This window comes from Schistocerca cancellata, chromosome 3, assembly GCF_023864275.1.
Source record: "Schistocerca cancellata isolate TAMUIC-IGC-003103 chromosome 3, iqSchCanc2.1, whole genome shotgun sequence".
NCBI classification, from domain to species: domain Eukaryota; kingdom Metazoa; phylum Arthropoda; class Insecta; order Orthoptera; family Acrididae; genus Schistocerca; species Schistocerca cancellata.
The window spans coordinates 522,676,033-522,696,104 of record NC_064628.1 but is presented as its reverse complement, the minus strand read 5'-3'; the positions used below and the strand labels follow the sequence as shown (position 1 = coordinate 522,696,104).

At 40.9% G+C, this 20,072-nt stretch overlaps 1 protein-coding gene across 3 annotated transcripts in view; it reads right to left on the bottom strand.

Annotated features, from left to right (window-relative positions):
* Positions 1–20,072, bottom strand: part of LOC126175335 (protein melted) — a 256,862-nt gene that overhangs the window by 118,877 nt on the left and 117,913 nt on the right. For all 3 annotated transcript variants that reach the window (XM_049922055.1, XM_049922054.1, XM_049922056.1), the window contains 2 exons: positions 18,842–19,094; positions 10,349–10,449 (listed from right to left, as the gene is read on the bottom strand). In XM_049922055.1, the coding sequence (XP_049778012.1) occupies positions 10,349–10,449; positions 18,842–19,094 (354 nt within the window). The remainder of the gene's footprint in view (positions 1–10,348; positions 10,450–18,841; positions 19,095–20,072) is intronic.

Below are 20,072 nucleotides of genomic sequence, written 5' to 3'. Positions count from 1 at the left end.
GGTATACATTTAAGCTTTCAGCCAAAAGACCTTCCGAAGCAGAAAAAACAGCCATTTGCAAAAAGACTACTTACATACAGATGACTGCCGTCTGTTGCAGTAACTGGACTATGGACAGCAAGTGCGCCTGATGGGAGAATCATTCCGGTGAGGTTAATGGGGGTATGGAGGGGTGTTAGGAGGTGGCATGGGGTGGGTTGAGGGGAGGGATAGCAGGGTAGGGATGGGGCAAGTGAAGTGCTGCTTGAGGGTGCATCCAGGGACATGGTGGATATAGGGTAGGGCTGTAAGGTGCAGTGGGATGTTGGGGGAGAGGGAGGTGGAAAATATACCAAGGGTCTCACTGAAGCCTTCACAGAACGAAATTACCCTCCCAACCTTGTACACAAACAGATCTCCTGTGCCTCGTATCTCCAGTCACCTACCTCTTGCCACCGTATTTTACGGACTATAATTCAGGGGCATCTTACACTTGAAATTAAAACTAAAACGTCCAGTGATTTAAAATTCCCGCCAGTCTTAAAAACAGCCATATATTATTCGATGCTACAGGAAACTTACACTATGTATCCGGACACCCCCAAAAATACACGTTTTTCATATTAGGTGCATTGTGCTGCCACCTACTGCCAGGTACTCCATATCAGTGACATCAGTAGTCATCAGACATTGTGAGAGAGCAGACTGGGGCACTCCACGGAACTCATGGACTTCAAACACAGTCAGGTGATTGGCTGTCACTTGTGTCATAGGTCTGTATGCAACATTTCCACACCCCTAAACATCCCTAGGTCCACCGGTTCTGATGTGATAGTGAAGTGGAAACGTGAAAGGACATGTACAGCACAAAAGCATACAGGCCGAACTCGTCTGTTGACCGACAGAGATTGCCGACAATTGAAGAGGGTCGTAATGTGTAATAGGCAGACATTTATCCAGACCATCACACAGGAATTTCAAATTGCATCACGACCCACTGCAAGTGCTATGACAGTTAGGCGAGAGGTGAGAAAACTTGGATTTCATGGTCGAGTGGCTGCTCATAAAGCACACATCATGCTGGTAAATGCCAAACGATGCCTCGCTTGGTGTAAGGAGTGTAAACATTGGACAACCTGTTGTGTGGAGTGACGAAGCACAATGCACAATGTGGCGATACAATGGCAGGATGTGGGTACAGTGAATGCCCGGTGAATGTTATCTGCCAGCGTGTGTAGTGCCAACAGTAAAATTCGGAGGCGTGGTGTTATGGTGTGGTTGTGTTTTTCATGGAAGGGGGTCTGCACCTCTTGCTGTTTTGCGTAACATCACAATACAGGCCTAAATTGATGTTTTAAGCGTGTTCTTGCTTCCCACTGGCGAAGAGCAATTCGGGGATGGTGATTGCATCTTTCAACACAATCGAGCACCCGCTCATAATGCACAGCCTGTGGAGGAGTGGTTACGTAACAATAACATCCCTGTAATGGACTGGCCTGAACATAATCCTGACCTGCATCCTATAGAACACCTTTGGGAGGCTTTGGAATGTCAACTTTGTGCCAGGCCTCACCGATCGACGTCAATACCTCCTCCTCAGTGCAACACTCCATGAAGAATGGGCTGCCATTCCCCATGAAACCTCCAGCACCTGATTGAATGTACGCCTGTGGGATTGGAAGCTGTCATCAAGGGTGGGCCAACACCATATTGAATTCCAGAATTACCGATGGAGTATGCCACGAACTTGTAAGTCATTTTCAGCAAATAGTTACCTCAATCAGGCAACATTGGGTTTAACTGGCAGGTAGATTGATGCAACAAACACAAGTTGTGGGGATTAACAAGCTTGCTAACATTATCTCCCACCCGAACCACCTTCACAAACCCAGAAGACTGTCTAGCCTATGATGCGCCATTGCAGTCTACAGTGCCAGTGAACTTGAAATGAAACTGATCTGTGTTATCAGTTGTTGCGGTCTTCAGTCCAGAGAATGGTTTTTGCAGCTCTCCATGCCACTCTATCCTGTGCAAGCCTCTTTATCTCTAAGTAACTACCACAACCTACATCCTCCTAAAACTGCTTAGAGTATTCATCTCTTGGTCTCCTTCTACGATTTTTAACTTCATGGTTCTGTCACACTGATGATCCCATGATGCCTCAGAACATGTCCTACCAACCGATCACCTCTTCTAGTCAAGTTGTGCCACAAATTCCTCTTCTCCACAATTCTCACAGTACTTCCTCATTAGTTACATGATCTACCCTTCAAATCTTCAGCATTCTTCTGTAGCACCACATTTCGAAAGCTTCTATTCTCTCCTAGTCTAAACTATTTATCATCCATATTTCACTTCCATACATAGCTACTCTCTCTACAGATACTTTCAAAAAGGACTTCCTGACACTTAAATCTATACTCGATGTTAGCAAATTTCTCTTCTTCAGAAACACTTTCCTTATCATAGCTGGTCAATATTTTATATCCTCTCTACTTCAACCATTATCAGTTATTTTGCTCCCCAAATAGCAAAACTCCTTTACTACTTTAAGTGTCTCATTTCCTAGTCTAATTCCCTCAGCATTGCCTGATTTAATTCGACTACATTCCATTATCCTTGTTTTGCTTTTGTTGAAGTTAATCTTATATCCTCCTTTCAAAACACTGTCCATTCTGTTCAAATACTCTTCCAGGTCCTTTGCTATCTCTAACAGAATTACAATATTATTGGCAAACCTCAAAGTTTTTATTTCTTCTCCATGGATTTTAATTCTTACTCCAACTTTTTCTTTTGTTTCCTTTACAGCTCAGTACACAGTTTGAATAATGTGGAGGATAAGCTACAACCCTGTCTCACTCCCTTCCCAATCACTGCTTTCCTTTTGTGTCCCTTGACTCTTATAACTGTCATTTGGTTTCCATTCAAATTGTAAATAGCCCTTTGCTCCCTGTATTTTAACACTGCCACCTTCAGAATTTGAAAGAGAATATTCCAGTTAACATTGTCAAAAGCTTTCTCCGCCTCTACAAATGCTGTAAACGTTGTGTTATGTCCGCACTATAATACAACAAATATTCCGTGATAACCAAATTTATTTGACCTTCTGTCACTCAAAACAAAACTTAAGTTTTACTAAACAACACTTCGCTGGCTGTAGCGCCAAGGATAAATCAGAGTCACTAGTAGAGAATACAAGTCCAAACCACTGCCAACCAGTCGATACCGACGCATCACAAGTTTCCAGCCAGGGAGGCCACAGTTCGGTTCGGTCGTAGTGAATCCAGCAGCCGGGTAGTAACACAGTCATCGGCGAAGATTGAACTGGTTGAACGGGCTCAGGGAGCTCGCTTAAATCCGCAGGTCCAGCCAGAGTGTTGGTAGATGGCGCGCTTATACAGTTGCTCACTCTGGTGGCAAGGGCAGCGCCGCCAGGGTAATCCGTATCGATAGTGGTGCGTACGCTGCCACTAACCCCGCGACGACGCGCTCACTTGCACCAGTTGTAGACATCGTGTGCGGCACCAGCGGTACTCGCTGTGTGCCGTGCATGTTGTAGCATGCCGCGCCGAGCTGACGGCTGCTGTGCGGTGGCCGATACGACACATAGGTTTGTCTTTCCTTAATCTATCTTCTAAGATAAGTCGTAGGGTCAGTATTGCCTTGTGTGTTCCAACATTGCTCTGGAATCCAAACTGATCTTCCCCAAGCTGGCTTCTACCAGTATTTCCATTTGTCTGTAAAGAATTCATGTTAGTATTTTGCAACCATGACTTATTAAACTGATAGCTCGATAATTTTCACATCTGTCAAAACCTGCTTTCTTTGGGATTGGAATTATTATATTCTTCTTGAAGTCTGAGGGTATTTCATCTGTCTCATACATCTTGCTTACCAAATGGGAGAGTTTGTCAAAGCTGGTTCACCCAAGGCTATCAGTAGTTCTAATGGAATGTTGCCTACTCTCGGGGCCTTGTTTTGACTTACTTCTTTCGGTGCTCTGTCAAATGTCCTCTTCCATTTCCAAAATATTGCCCTCAATTATATTGCCCCTGTATAGACCCTCTATATATGCCTTCCATGTTTATGCCTTCTGTTCTTTGCTTAGGACTGGTTTTCCATTTGCACTCTTGATATTCATACAGGTGGTTCTCATTTCTCCAAGACTCTCTTTAATTTTCCTCTAGGCAGTTCTATCTTTCCCCTAGTGATATATGCCTCTACATTCTTACATTTGTCCTCTAGCCACCCCTGCTTAGCCATTTTGCACTTCCTTTCGATCACACTTTTTAGACGTTTGTATTCCTTTTCACCTGCTTCATTTAATGCATTTTTACATTTTCTCCTTTCACCAATTAAATTCAATATCTCTTCTGTTACCCAAAGATTTCTACTAGCCCTCATATTTTTACCTACTTGATCCTCTGCTGCCTTCACTATTTCATCTCTCTAAGCTACCCATTCTTCTTCTATTGTATTTCTTTGCCCTGTTCTTCTCAATCGTTCCTGATATTCTCTCCGAAACTCTCTACAACCTCTGGTTCTTTCAGTTTATCCAGGTTCAGTCTCCTTAAATTCCCACCTTTTTGCAGTTTCTTCAGTTTTAATCTACAGTTTATAACCAATAGATTGTGGTCAGAGTTCACATCTACCCCTGGAAATGTCTTGCAATTTAAAACCAGGTTCCTAAATCTCTCTTACCATTATATAATTTATCCAAAACCTTTGAGTGTCTCCAGGCCTCTTCCACATATACAACCTTCTTTCACAATTCTAAACCAAGTGTTAGCTATGGTTAAGTTGTGCTCCGTGCAAAATTCTACCAGGTGGCTCCCTCTTTCATTCCTTGACTCCAGTTCATATTTACCTACTACTTTTCCTTCTCTTCCTTTTCCTACTACCGAATTCCAGTCCCCCAAGACTATTAAATTTTCGTCTGCCTTAACTAGCTGAATAATTTCTTTTATAGCATCATACATTTCTTCAATCTCTTCATCATCTGCGGAACTAGTTGGCAAATAAACTTGTACTACTGTGGTAGGCGTGGGCTTCGTGTCTATCTTGGCTACAATAATGTGTTCACTATACTGCTCATAGTAGCTTATCCGCATCCCTATTTTTTTATTATTATTATTAAACCTACTCCTGCATTACCCATATACTGAAAAGGCTGCTGCCCCTCTTCAGGAACCACATGTTTGTCTGGTCTCTGAACAGGCACCCCTCCGTTGTGGTTGCACCTACGGTAGGGCTACCTGTATTGCTGAGGCACACAAGCGTTCCCACCAACGGCAAGGTCCATGGTTCATGGTATATGTTTTGTGTGTGTGTGTGTGTGTGTGTGTGTGTGTGTGTGTGTGTGTGTTATCAGTAACAGTACAATATTTTTGTTAGTAGCTAGTTTTGTAATGGAAAAAAATAAAAGGGATTCATATGATGCTGGCTCTAAATTGAAAGTAATAGCAAATGCAGAACAATTTGGAAACAGAGTAGCTGAGCACCATTTCAGCCCTCCCCACACAGAAAAACCTTTTGCGATTTGCAGGCTAGTAAAGAAGAACTGAAAAAAATAAGGAACACTAAATGTGCAAATAAAAGACAGAATGCTAAATGGCCAAAACTAGATGATGATGTACTGAAATAGATTCAAGGACACTGTCAGAATGGCTCTGGAATTACGACAAAAATGATTCAAATACACATTAGTAGGCTAGCGCTACAGTGGAACTTAACAGACTTTCAGGCGGAGTTGGTTGGTGCTACAAGTTTATTATGTGTCATGATGATGCAAATCAAAACCAAAATAGCTCAGAAATGCCACATGAGTACGAAAAGAAAATATTTTCTTTCCATCACTTTATTATTCAACACCGAAAGAAAACCAGTGTGGAACTGGGACAAATAGCAAATATGGACAAAACCCCTCTGATATTAAAGTTGCTAAAACATGAGGACATGATAAAATGCAGTATACGTTTGTCCTTTCATGTTGTGCTGACGGCACTCAATTTCATACAATGATCATTTTCAAGTACAAAAATATTCCAAAACCTTCTGAAATACCACCAAGTGGTGTTGCTCATGTAATAAAAGGGTTGGATGGATGAGGTTGGTATGAAATTATGGACTAACAGAGTGTAGGAGAGAAGGAAAAGTGCTTTACTGATGAAGACCTCTCTTGTTGTGCTAGATCAGTTTAGTAGTCACTGAAAAATTCTATGAAAGAGAAATTGAGGTATGGAAATACAGAGCTTGCTGTTATTCTTGGAGGACTTACTTCACAATTGCAACCTCTTGATGTCTCGATAAATAAATCATTTAAAGTGTAAATGAGAGATGAATACAACAAATCAATGATGGATGAAACCCAACATGGATTCACACCGAAGGGAGATTTAAAACAAGCTACAATCAAACAAGTGCATCAGTGGGTACAACAGTTGTGGTCTAGAGTGTGAGCAGACATTATTGTTAAACCTTTCAAGAAGTCCAGCATAAGTAACACTCTCGATGGCAGTGAAGACCATCCTATATATAAAGGGGATAATGATGCCGACAAAGAGGAAAAGGAAGAAGAAGAAGAAGAAAAAAGTTCAGATGATGATTTTTAGGTATTTTAAAGGTCAGTTCAGTTTTATAAACTAAGATTTTTTTCAGTCTAGATTTGTAATCCAATGCTAAAATTGGTACACATCCTTTTTTAAAAAACTGCTTAAAAATTAAGGTTGGTCTTACAGTCTGTAAAATACGGGACCCAGGTTCTTACAGTCTGTAAAATATGGTACCCACCATCTAGCCACAAAGGAGCACTCCCCTCACGACTCAGTACCATCAGGACTGCAGCAACTGTATCACATTCTCCACCAGGGTTTTGACTCTCTCTCATTGTGCCATGCAATGAGGAATTTAGTACCCACTATCCTTCCCACCTCTCCCACAGTGGTTCAACACCACCCATTGAACCTATGGCGTATCCTTGTCGACTTCTCTCCATCCCTGCTCCCAACACTTGCCTCTTGGCTCATAAGCCTGTAATAGACTTAGGATACAAGACATGTCGCAAACATCCTCCCATCACCACCTACTCTAGTCCAGTCACAGGCCTCTCCCACCCATCAAAAATAGGGTACCACTGTACTGTTCTTTACATGGGCATCACGACAAGCTGTCTGTTTGCATGAATAGCTAGCCACAAACTATAGCCAAGAGACAGCTGGACCACCCAAATGCATAACACAATGGCCAACACAATGTGCTTCAGTTCAATGACTGCTTCATAGCATGTGCCATCTGAAGCTTTCTTATGAACACCGGCTTTTCTGAATTGCGCATGTGGGAACTGTCCCTGCAGTTTATCCTATATTCCCATAACCAGTCTTTTTTCCACTCCTATGTCTCTCCTTCACACGCCCCCATCCCCATTCCCACCCCACCCCTGAACCTCGTTACTGCAGCCAGTTGCAGCCCTACCCTGTCCCCACAATGTCCCTGCATGCTACCACAAGCAGTACTCCCCCTTACCCCAAACACACACACACCAGATTGCTTCTCCCATCAGGCACAGTTACAGTCTGTGGTCCGGCACAGCAACCACAGTGGTGATGTGTGTGAGTTCAGCTTGTGAATGTGTATGTGACTTCTACTACAGAAGAAGACCTTTTGTCCACAAGCTTAAATGTATAGCACTCTTTTCATTCTGCCTGTCTGTAACGCAACATCTCTTCTATATGGTGAATAGCAATTTATCCTCCTATTAATATTGTTGATCATCCATACTAGGCTTTCCATTGTTTTAAATTCCCATGTAAGTGAGTAGTGACTACATAGTTGCTTACTAAAGTCAATGGAAATGGACATGAAGTCCCATGCTTCTTGACAGAGTGTAGGGGAACGATTCGGGAGACCTGCACCGCTGTACTAGGTAAGGTCCTAATGGAGGTAGTTTTTCGTTGCCTTCCTCAAACAGTAATGGGGATGAAGGATGATGATGAAGACGGCACAACACCACCTAGTCATCTCGGGCCGGTGAAAATCCTTGACCCCGCCGGGAATCGAAATTGGGACCCTGTGCTCGGGAAGCGAGAACGCTACCGCGAGACCACGAGTGGCGGACACAAAAGTCAATAGATACTGCAATATTAAAGACTATAATAAAAACATAGCAACACAGAAGACAGGACTGGAAGATGGAAGAAAATTATTGGTAATGTTTATTGCTGTATTTGGTTACTGAAGCCAATAGGCACTATCATTAAGCACCAACTGAAATTTCAGAGAATCTGAATATAATACAAAAGAAACTGACAGCCTCACAACATACAATTTCAAGTACTGACTTAACTTACAGGAAACTCATCAAAATACAAAAACCAACTAACAGTTTTTCTTAAAATATAATTAATATAATATATTGCACTGGATACATAATATATTACTTTTTAAACTAACAAACTTTAATCTCAGGTATGTATCCAGACAACTGCCCATTTCTTTCTTCAAAATGATTCGAGGATACAGTATTTTTGTGTGGCACTGAAAGAAAAAAGGTATGGAATGTTTCAAAAATATGTATTGCTGTTAGCAAACAAAGCAGCAGCACATTGAACCACTCACTAAACATACAAAAACAAAAGTTCAAATTCAAAATATTGTCACATCATCTACAAATTTCACATCCAGAACAAGATGTTTCTATTTTTCTACACTCACAAGCCACAATCAAGGGATGAGATCATTTCTGTAATGGATGATCAGGCAAGAAGATAGTGGGCATGAAAGTGTTATAAGGAATATGACTATGTAGAGTACAATTAACTCTGTCACAACGGCAAAATTATCCATTTGTATTCTTCAAAGCTATTGCATAAACTATGATCAATACTGCTATTACAATACTGTGGAAGTATAGTACTCCACAACGAAAATGTTACTGTTACAGATGTTAACAACATCCTTTCCTGATCATCATAGGAAATCTGTTGTGCAGCATTGCAGACTATTTAGATCAGTACAAGCTCATGCTATATTCTATGTTCTTAACCAGACAGTTATCTCATAAAAGTGAAGGCAAGGGTATAACTGAAGAAAGACTAAATAATAAAAGTCAGTATAACTGCTATGATGCACGATGTTTTGACTGCTGAAGAGATATTTGTGCTTTGTGTACCGGTAACACATTACAGCAGAAACTTAAGACAATAAAGATGGCAGATCATCACAGGATTAATTATTTGGAAATGTGACACTATAGAAGATTACTTTGAATACCATGGACACACGGTAAACTAATGAACCAGTCCTCAGGCAGCTCAGCATCAGAACAAGACTGTCAACTCTTGTCAACCAAAATTAGTTGAAATGATTTGGTCACATTGCCAAAAAGCAAGATGAAATTGAAAGAAACACTCACAGATGGTAAAAGTCGATTGCTGAAGACCTAGAGGATGCGTACCGTTGCAGTGGATAGATCAGATTAATAGTTTAAATGGGATGTGCTTGCAACAAGCAAGTCACCAAGCCCAATATAGAGCTTTGTGAAGACAGGTCATCAAAGGGCTTATCAATGAGGCCACTACATCCTTGTGTAGGGTTAGACCAAAGAGAGAGATCAATGTATGGTACCCCCACCTTCCAGCTCCAGTGCCCTTGCATAAACCATAAAGCAAACAGAGATGAGTGTGGTACAAAAATCTCCTCCCATTGCAACTGCCGTCAATTCAGACCTTTCTTCACCTGGTCTCTTCATCTTCTTCAGGGTCTTCCAATTGGTATTCATTCACATTCAGTCCATTCTAGGGTTCTTATCACACAAATCCAGCCCTTTGTCCACATTGTGTGAGATGGACAACAGCATGAAGTAGAGGGCTGCCTGTAGGGGCGAAATACAGTGGGGACTTTGTGTGTAATGGGATCACTACGATTGGTGAGAAGGCCTCACAGGAATCCTGAAAAGTGAGCCAGTGGTGTTCTGGTGAAGCTATGAAGGTCCAGCAAGCCAGCTGTGTACAACTCATTTGCTTTCAACAATAAAACGAGCCTCGGATCATACAAATAGATGGGGTAATTTAGAAATTAACTTGTCTGCTCTCTAACAAATGATGAGGTGAACAAATACAGACTGTATAGAGAAATGCTTGGAGGAAAAGTTTATCAGCAAACAAATTTTGAATTTCAGATTCTGCTCAGTTTTTATTTTATTTATTTCGAGACTTACTAATCACTCACATTTGGTAGTAAATCCTACCAGTGACATATTTTACCAGGCCACAAAATGCATCAAATCATAAGAAATTTACAAAAGCTGTTACACATTACTTTACTTTACATAATCTGCATATTTTATTTTTTTAAAAAAAAGGCAAAGAGGTACCTCCTGCTTGGATAACTAATGGACCTGGTTGAGTAGTGGGCTGCGGGTATGATGTAGAGATTGACATCATTAGGTCATCTCTCAACCCTGTACCACTGCCCCTGTGAACATGAGGAAAAACATAAGACAAAGAAGCAAACTCTGAACAGTACTTTAACTACTCGTGTTTAACTGCAAATATTATTGACATTAATCTGCATGATGTATCAAGATCTGTGTGTCAGCCAATTATTACATACACAAGAACACTTAAAACAGCACTTTTATTTACAAAGAAACGGAAACTAACATCAAACAGTTATATGGTGTAAAATTTTTGATCCTAGATCTGCAACAAATTATACTTGTGAGAAAGTTAGCTATTGTATGGCCAAAGAAAGACAATGAATTACAAATGTTAAAATTCAAGCTTTTTAAAACAGAAGGTTCTTTCCTGAAAGATGACAAGATCAAGACTGGGAGAGGTCTGTCATATGTAAAGCATGTGGTTCTTGTCTCTCAGAATTTATATTCCAAATTTTCTCTTTCTAAGCACACAATACTGGAAGAAAAGATGCGTAAGTTAGACGTAATCTGGCAATGGGGACAAGCACTTTCTCTGTATGCCTGATTTCTATTATTCAGGTGGTACACGAAGTAAGAAACAGCACTGTAGAGGCTAATGCCAAAGAAGACATGCAATTTGAAAATCATAAACATCACATTGCACTATGCCTACAATATCTATGTGGAAGGACCTGGAGCTCATTAAGTTCTTTGACACTCATGTTTCCAGTATTAAGTAAATTGTATGAACCAATATTATTCCTGCACATTTTCTAATTGCATAAAATATTAAGGACTTCAAATAAGTTTCGGGGCGTTTGTGTTGAACATTCAACAAGAAACTGTTAGCAAACACTCCAGCAGTGAGTGTTTCTTTAAGGCTGAACTTGGAGATCTTACCTGCAGAGTCCCTTGGATGAAGAGTCAAAAAATCTAGCACTGGCTAATGCTCCATTAGCTCTCTGCCAGTATAAGAGATTGCTGTATGGCACTGAATGTATGAGAGTCAGTCAGAAGAAATATCGCCTATTTTTTCCTCCTTAAATAAAGTTTGTTAAGTGAAAAATTTGAATTTGGTATTATTCCACAAAGCTTCTTCTCCAATCCACTGCAGTAGTAATGTTCTACTTCAGCAGATGCCAGTATCACAGTCACTTGCAAAACGGCCAACTTCAATGTCTGTATTAGAGAGCATTCTGTGATAGAATTCTTGAATGCAGAAGGTGAAATACCCATTTGCTTTCATGAAAGATTGAAAAATGTGTGCAGTGATGCAACAGTGGATATCAGCACTGTTAAACAATGGGTTCATTGCTGTAATGAAAGTGAAAGGCAAACACTGCTCACTGACGAAGCACAGCAGCAGGCCAGTGACTGCTGTGATTCCACACAACATCCAGCGAGTTGACAACATCACTCATAGTGAGCACCAGGTGACTGTAGATGATCTGTGTCACATTACCTCCCTTAGCAAAAGGCAGTGTGATGATGATTATTCAACAACTTGTTTACTAAAATGTTTGTGCAACTTGGGTAATAAGAATGTTAACCAAAAGAATAGATTGTCAAAATTGGATGGGAAGTCTTGCCTCATCCTCCACACAGTCCTGACTTAGACCATCAGACTTCCATTTGTTCAGGCAACTAAAAGGAGGGCATCGTGGGATTCACTTTGAAGATGAGGATGCTATGAAAATGTCCATGTGTTAATGGGTTTGGAAGCTGATCCATGTGTTTTACCACACTACGATACATGCCCCTATTAAAATATGGGCCAAAACTGTGGAAATAGATGATATTCGTAATAGCACTGTTCCAATGACATTTGTAAGAACTGACAAGATGGATACATTTGTGCCTCATCCCCCCCCCCCCTTCCACACCCCATTTTAGGTTCTGAAAGACTGAAGTTGTAATAATAGTAATAAAGATAGCAGTGCAATGTATGCAAGGGCTGGTGAGGATATTATGAGTTTGACAATACTGAATGACTCCTTAGGAGAGTATAATGTGTTCAATAAATATGTATGCAGTAATGAGGCAGTGCAGCAGGTAAGACACTGGGCTCCATTCAAGAGGAACGGGATCATATCTCCACCCTAAACTTGTTTTCACATGTTGGCTGTTAAGGACATGGTCGATATCCTTCCCCATCTTTTTCAAACCCAAAATTGTGCTTGTCATTTGTGGGACATTAAATTCTTTTCTTCTTTCCTTTTGTGGTAATAACAAGAGGGCTCTCGACAGTTCAAACCCTGAGGCAACTTCTTGTTGACTGCCAAAATATAACACACACACTACAAGCTCCACACAAAAGTAATGACTGGGGGCTCTGTGATTATTTCATCAAAAACCTCTTTGTCTAAAGATCCTTGAGCGCACAAATACAGGAAACAAATGGTTACCCTATGATGTGTATACAGGGTGAGTCACCTAACATTACCGCTGGATATATTTCGTAAACCACATCAAATACTGATGAATCGATTCCACAGATCAAACGTGAGGAGAGGGGCTAGTGTAATTGGTTAATGCAAACCATAAAAAAATGCACGGAGGTATGTTTTTTAACACAAACCTATGTTTTTTTTTTTTTTTTAATGGAACCCCGTTAGTTTTGTTAGCACATCTGTACATATAAACAAATACGTAATCAGTGCCGTTTGTTGCATTGTAAAATGTTAATTACATCCGGAGATATTGTAACCTAAAGTTGACGCTTGAGTACCACTCCTCCGCTGTTCGATCGTGTGTATCGGAGAGCACCGAATTACGTAGGGATCCAAACGGAACGGTGATGGACCTTAGGTACAGAAGAGACTGGAACAGCACATTACGTCCACATACTAACACCTTTTTATTCGTCTTTTTCACTGACGTACATGTACATTACCACGAGGGGTGAGGTACACGTACACACGTGGTTTCCGTTTTCAATTACGGAGTGGAATAGAGTGTGTCCCGACATGTCAGGCCAATAGATGTTCAATGTGGTGGCTATCATTTGCTGCATACAATTGCAATCTCTGGCGTAATGAATGTCGTACACACCGCAGTACATCTGGTGTAATGTCGCCGCAGGCTGCCACAATACGCTGTTTCATATCCTTGGGGGTTATAGGCACATCACGGAACACATTCTCCTTTAACGTACCCCACAGAAAGAAGTCCAGACGTGTAAGATCAGGAGAACGGGCTGGCCAATTTATGCGTCCTCCACGTCCTATGAAACACCCGTCGAACATCCAGTCAAGGGTCAGCCTAGTGCTAATTGCGGAATGTGCAGGTGCACCATCACGCTGATTCCACATACGTCGACGCGTTTCCAGTGGGACATTTTTGAGAAACGTTGGCAGATCATTCTGTAGAAACGCGATGTATGTTGCAGCTGTTTGGGCCCCTGCAATGAAGTGAGGACCAATGAGGTGGTCGCCAATGATTCCGCACCATACATTTACAGTCCACGGTCGCTGTCGCTCTACCTGTCTGAGCCAGCGAGGATTGTCCACGGGCCAGTAATGCATGTTCCGTAGATTCACTGCCCCGTGGTTTGTGAAACCCGCTTCATCGGTAAACAGGTAGAACTGCAACGCATTCTCTGTTAATGCCCATTGACAGAATTGCACTCGATGATTAAAGTCATCACCATGTAATTGCTGATGTAGCGACACATGAAACGGGTGAAAGCGGTGACGATGCAGTATGCGCATGACACTACTTTGACTCAGTCCACCGGCTCTCGTAATGTCCCGTGTACTCATGTGTGGGTTCATGGCAACAGCAGCTAACATACCAAATGCACCCGCTTCTCCTGTGATGGGCCTGTTACGGACCCGTTTGCGTGCTACGACCATACCTGTTGCATACAGTTGGCGGTAGATGTTTTGCAATGTGCGGCACGTTGGACACTCTCTGTCCGGGTACCGTTCTGCATACACCCTGCAGGCTTCAGCTGCATTTCGTTGACACTCGCCATAGATGAGTATCATCTCCGCCTTTCCAGAGTTCGAATACACCATGGTCACAGTTCCTACAACACTACACTATCACAGACTTCTGGTAACACGGTGTACTACAGTTGGTCTTGCGTGCGGAGACGAATACAGAATAACAATAGCAGCAAGCGCTACATGTGGACACTGCGACAACCACAACAGTGCACTACAGCCACACTCGTAAACACGGTCGTCATCATAAACATGTCCCTGCAGATGCTGCTCGCCGACCGTGGCCCGTGTTTGTTACAACACGCAACTGAACGTCGGAGGTTTCAAGCGTCAACTTTAGGTTACAATATCTCCGGATCTAATTAACATTTTACAATGCAACAAATGGAACTGATTACGTATTTGTTTATATGTTCAGATGTGCCAACAAAACTAACGGGGTCCCATTTAAAAAGACGTAGGCTTGCGTTAAAAAACATACTTCCGTGCATTTTTGTATGATTTGTATTAAACAATTACGCTAGCACCTCTCCTCACGTTCGGTCTGTGGAATCGGTTCGTCAGTTTTTGATGTGGTTTACGAAATATATCCAGCGGTAACGTTAGGTGACTCACCCTGTATACAGATATTGTGACTACCTCTAAGTTAGCCAACTTGAAGAATGGTACTCTCTCTCTCTCTCTCTCTCTCTCTCTCTCTGCATAATTCATTATTCTTTGGGAAGGGTACATGCAACCACCACTGTCCACTCTCTTTTGGGCATACTTGTGGTTTTATTCAGAGGTACAGATTAGCAAAAGCTCAGCACAGGCCTTTGGATAAAGTTGCTTGACTTCTGTAGCAAACGACTTTGCAAACCCATAGGACTTAATGGTTTTGAATATTTTCTTCACTTCAGCAAATTATGTTTGTAGCATAACACATATTTCTTGGGTCAGTTCCTCTTAAATGTAAACTGAACATTTTTCGATTCACTGAACAAGCTTTGTGGAGCAGTTAACACTTATAAGTAGAACAGTGTATTGAACAATTAGTTGGTGAGTGACTGAATTATATCTGTCATCTGGCCTTTCCGCACCAAAGTGGTATACCCAAAACATTGGTATTTGAGCAATGCATAAGGTAAGAAATATATTAGCTAACTTTTAGATGTGTGACACAAGTCGCTACGCACATGGGTAACCCTGTTATACTGAAAGTAGTAGTAGTAGTAGTAGTAGTAGTAGTAGTAGTAACAATGCTATGATCTTTGCAAGTTTATCATTCCCTCTTCGCACCAGTATATAATTTAGAATATATGGCATAAATATTCTTCAAGTTATTTAGCATTTAACAGGTTGTTTACTTTCACTGCTCTTGCTTTCTTGACAGCTGCGTCTATAGCTAAAGTTCCTGTTTCACAACGCAGTAGAAAGAGAATCACTACTCAGAATGACATCAAATTTGAATGGCTTATTACTGACAAAATTAATGAAAATTTTATCAGTAGATGTTGCTGTAAGTGTCTTAATGTAAATGGGAGAGGCTACAAATGACAGATGACTCACAAGATGACTTCAGTTTCAGTTGCAAATTACACCATCTGTACTGTTCAATGTCCAAGACTGCACAAGTTCGGCAGTGAACAGCTGTTGAGGATATAGAATGTAGACTGGCTATGGCAAGGAAAGTGTTTCTGAAGAAGAGAAATTTGTTAACATCGAGTGTACATTTAAGTGTCAGGAAGACGTTCCTGAAAGTATTTGTATGGAGTGTAGCCATGTATGGAAGTGAAACATGGCAAGAGACACTTGAGACATGAGAGTTGTACTAGGTGGTAGTGGGAGGATGTATGGGGCAGCAGCATTAGTACATTCCATCACCCCTACCCTGCAACCCCCTTTCTCTAAGCCCAATTCTCCTCTGTAAACCCCCAATATCCACCCATGCCAAGATCATTATGCACCTCAAGCGCAGTTGCAGATGGGTCTTAGCACCCAGAGATGATAGTGTTCTGTCTATGTCTAACGAAGGACTTGGTCCAATAACTAACGTCTAGCAGTCTTTATTCAACACATCTATGTGCCACTCAATGCCTCCTCTATGCAGTGCACAGCAATCTATCCTTTTCATACCATTTTCCATCCTTCATTTACCATTGTTTGCTATTTCAGTGTTCTGCAATAAAAGAATTTTTACTTTTCTTTTATTATGTTTTAAAGACATTATTTCTTTTCTGTCATAATGTATTTTGTGTTTCTCTTATACAGAGTTATAACAGCAAACGTGCTTTAAAATACATTATTTTTATGCAGACTATAAGAAACTGCACAAATATCAAGGAATTTCTTTTCTTCAGACTGAGTGAGAAATGTATGCTTTCCTTAAGTTACAGACAGGGGAGAAGACACAACAGTTTACCAAAGTAGTTGGAATGTGAATATCTCTACTTATAATATGCAAAAACAGCCTAATAAATATGGAGTCCAGTTATTTATGAAGCAAGCAACCATACGGAAATCTGGTTAAATACCTTCTGTGATACTGTGTACAAACTTGAAGATGGAATAAATACTTTTACCCCCTTAACTATAAACTGACAATTACAAAGCCACATACAGGAATACCAACATGCCACATATGTTCACCCATACAGAAAACGCAGACATGTTATTTACACACAGGTACTGTGATAGCAGTGCTGTGAGGCTGTGACAGGTTACCAGAGACGTTTCCCTGATTGACAAACCCTGTGCCAGGATACTTCCCACAGTTTTTCAAACATTAGTGAATGCAGAACACTGCCCAGTGTACAGGTAACATCAGAACATGAGGCTGTCCAGTCACATGAGGAAAGGGAAGACATCATTGGAATGGTACACAAGAACCCCTCCACCAGTATAGGGCACATTAGCCATCAGCTCAACATTCCACAAACATGAATGTGGCATATTACATTCCGAGGGTTTGTACTTATTCTACGAGCAGCCCATGCAACATCTGCATGCATGTGACTCAGTAAGCAGACAATTTTGTGAAAGGTTGGCTATACACAGAGACAGTGTGCAATATACTTTATTTACAAATGAGGCTACTGTTGCACGCAATTCTATCACGAACACCTGCAATTTTCATGCACTGGTGATAGAGAACTCTCATGGCACTGGGGAAACATGATTCCAAGTTAGGTTCTCAGTGAATGTCTGGAATGGTATGATTGATGACCTGGTGATAGGGACTACATTCCTGCCAAATCGCATGACAGCCAAAGCACGTGTACATTTCCTGGTAGAAGACCTAACAGCACTTTTTGAAGATGTGGCATTACAGCAACAATAGCAAATGCACCTGCAACAAGATGGATCACCAACTTACTGTACCAGGCCAGTATCCCAGTAACTGACCAATACATTTTGTCAATGGTGGATTGTCTATAGTAAACCCATTAACTGGTCTGCCAGATCACCCAATCTAACACCATTAGACTTCTGTTTATGGGGCTGGTTAAAGAGGGATGTGTACTCTTACGAAGGTTGCTCACATCACTGATGCAATTGCCGACATTAAAACCGCTATTGCCCACATTAAAACCGATGGAGATGATGTTCGATGGGCAACATAATACACCCTCCAATATGTTGACAAGTGTGTTGAGATGGGTGGGGGACTTTTTGAACACCTCTTGTAGGATGCATCAGTCATCTGTCACACCATTATTCTGTATGGCACAGTGCCTACACCGCTTTTCGACAAGTCTTGTCTTCATAATCATTCGTGGTTGTGTGTAGCCTTCAACCCGCTCCAGTTCCATAATGATAGAAAACTGGACACATTTTCATATCACCTTTTTCGTTTATTTACACATGTAGAATCACTTCATAAATTATGTCAAGCTCCTGTTGAAAATCATCCAGTGTTTGTCCTGGTGACATTTCAGTAGTACTACAAAGCAGATTTGGTAACATTAGAATACAGCCTGCCATTCTGAATCTTGTGTCACACACACTTTCTGTTAAAAGTAATGCTTGTGCATTACAATGCGAAGATTTAAATGTTTTTCTGCATCAATGAAGTCTTGAGGCCTGAGGAAGACCACACACTGTCCCTCCATTTTTAGGTAATAAACTTATTCTACCTTCACATGTAATATAAACATGGCCAGGTAAACTGAAAAATGAAACAGATGTCTACTTTGGAGTAAAGGAGACCACTCGCTGAAAAGCACAAGCACCCAGTCGTCAACATGCACACACAAAAAGAAAGAAAATTTGCTATGTCTTGGTGGTCATAAGAACTACAGAAAAATTTAAATTTTTGACAGATATTTACTTAAAGTGGGTGTCTCAATCTCTATGATTAAAATAGTTAAGAAAAAAATGTTAATTATTTCATGAGACTCCTGCAGCTATTCATTTAGGTGAAAATGGATCACCAATATCTTTAAAGTGACAAGAGAAATGAGCAAGTTATGTGGGCCATCTTATTATCAAGTATGGAATTAGAAAACAATGATTGGCTCACATGCTATTTTTGCTTGGTGATGCTGTTGTGGTGACAGTCACACCACCACTCGAAACATGTTGGTGATGTGGCACAGCTGCGGCCACAGCTGACACATGGTACTGTCTCCCTCCGCCTCCTGCTCCATTGATAGCTGTAACACTCCTATTTCCACTGGCTGCGGTTGCAACAGAAATCTGGTTTATCTGTTGGCTTGAACTCAATCTTGTCATGCTCTTATGCAAACCTCCCACAGATCCAACACGACTGCCACCTGAAAAAAAAAGGTTATTTTTTTAATTTAATTTTGGTTGTGATCATGATAGTTTACAGATTACATTACCAAAGTGTACGAAATTGTACATGCAAGGAACGCAAGGACCAACACAAAAAAGATCCTTCACCAAAGAAGATTCCAGAATTCAAATCAAGAACAGCTACCAACATGAGTAACTTAGAAGTAGATATCCTTGGAGTAGTGAAGCAACTTAAATCACTTAATAAAAGCAAGTCTTCCAGTCCAGGCTGTATGCCAGTTAGGTTCCTTTCACAGTATGCTGATGCAGTAGCTCCATATTTAACAATCATATATAACCACTCGCACAACAAAAGATCCATACTTACGGACTGAAAAGTTGCACAGGTAAGGTAGTAGGAGTAAGCCACTAAATTACAGGCCCATAACATTAATGTCGATATGCAGCAGGATTTTGGAACATATATTGTGTTCAAACATTATGAATCACCTCGAAGAGAATGATCTATTGACACACAGTCAACAAGGACTTAGAAAACATTGTTCTTGTGAAACACAACTAGCTCTTTACACATACGAAGCGTTGAGTGCTACTGACAAGTGACTTCAAATTGATTCCATATTTCTAGATTTCCAGAAGACTTTCGACACTGTACCACATAAGCGGCTTGTAATGAAATTGGATGCTTATGGAATATAGTCTCAGTTATGTGACTGGATTCATCATTTCCTGTCAGAAAGGTCACAATTCATAGTAACTGACAGAAAGTCATCGAGTAAAGCGAAAGTGATTTCTGGTGTTCCCCAAGATAGTATTATAGGCTCTTGCTATTTCTTAACTATGTAAACAATTTAGGAGACAATCTGATCAGCCGTCTTGGTTTGTTTGCAGGTGATGCTGTCATTTATCGTTTGGTAAAGTCATCAGAAGATCAAAACAAATTGCAAAACAATTTAGAAAAGATATCTGTATGGTGTGAAAATTGGCAATTGACC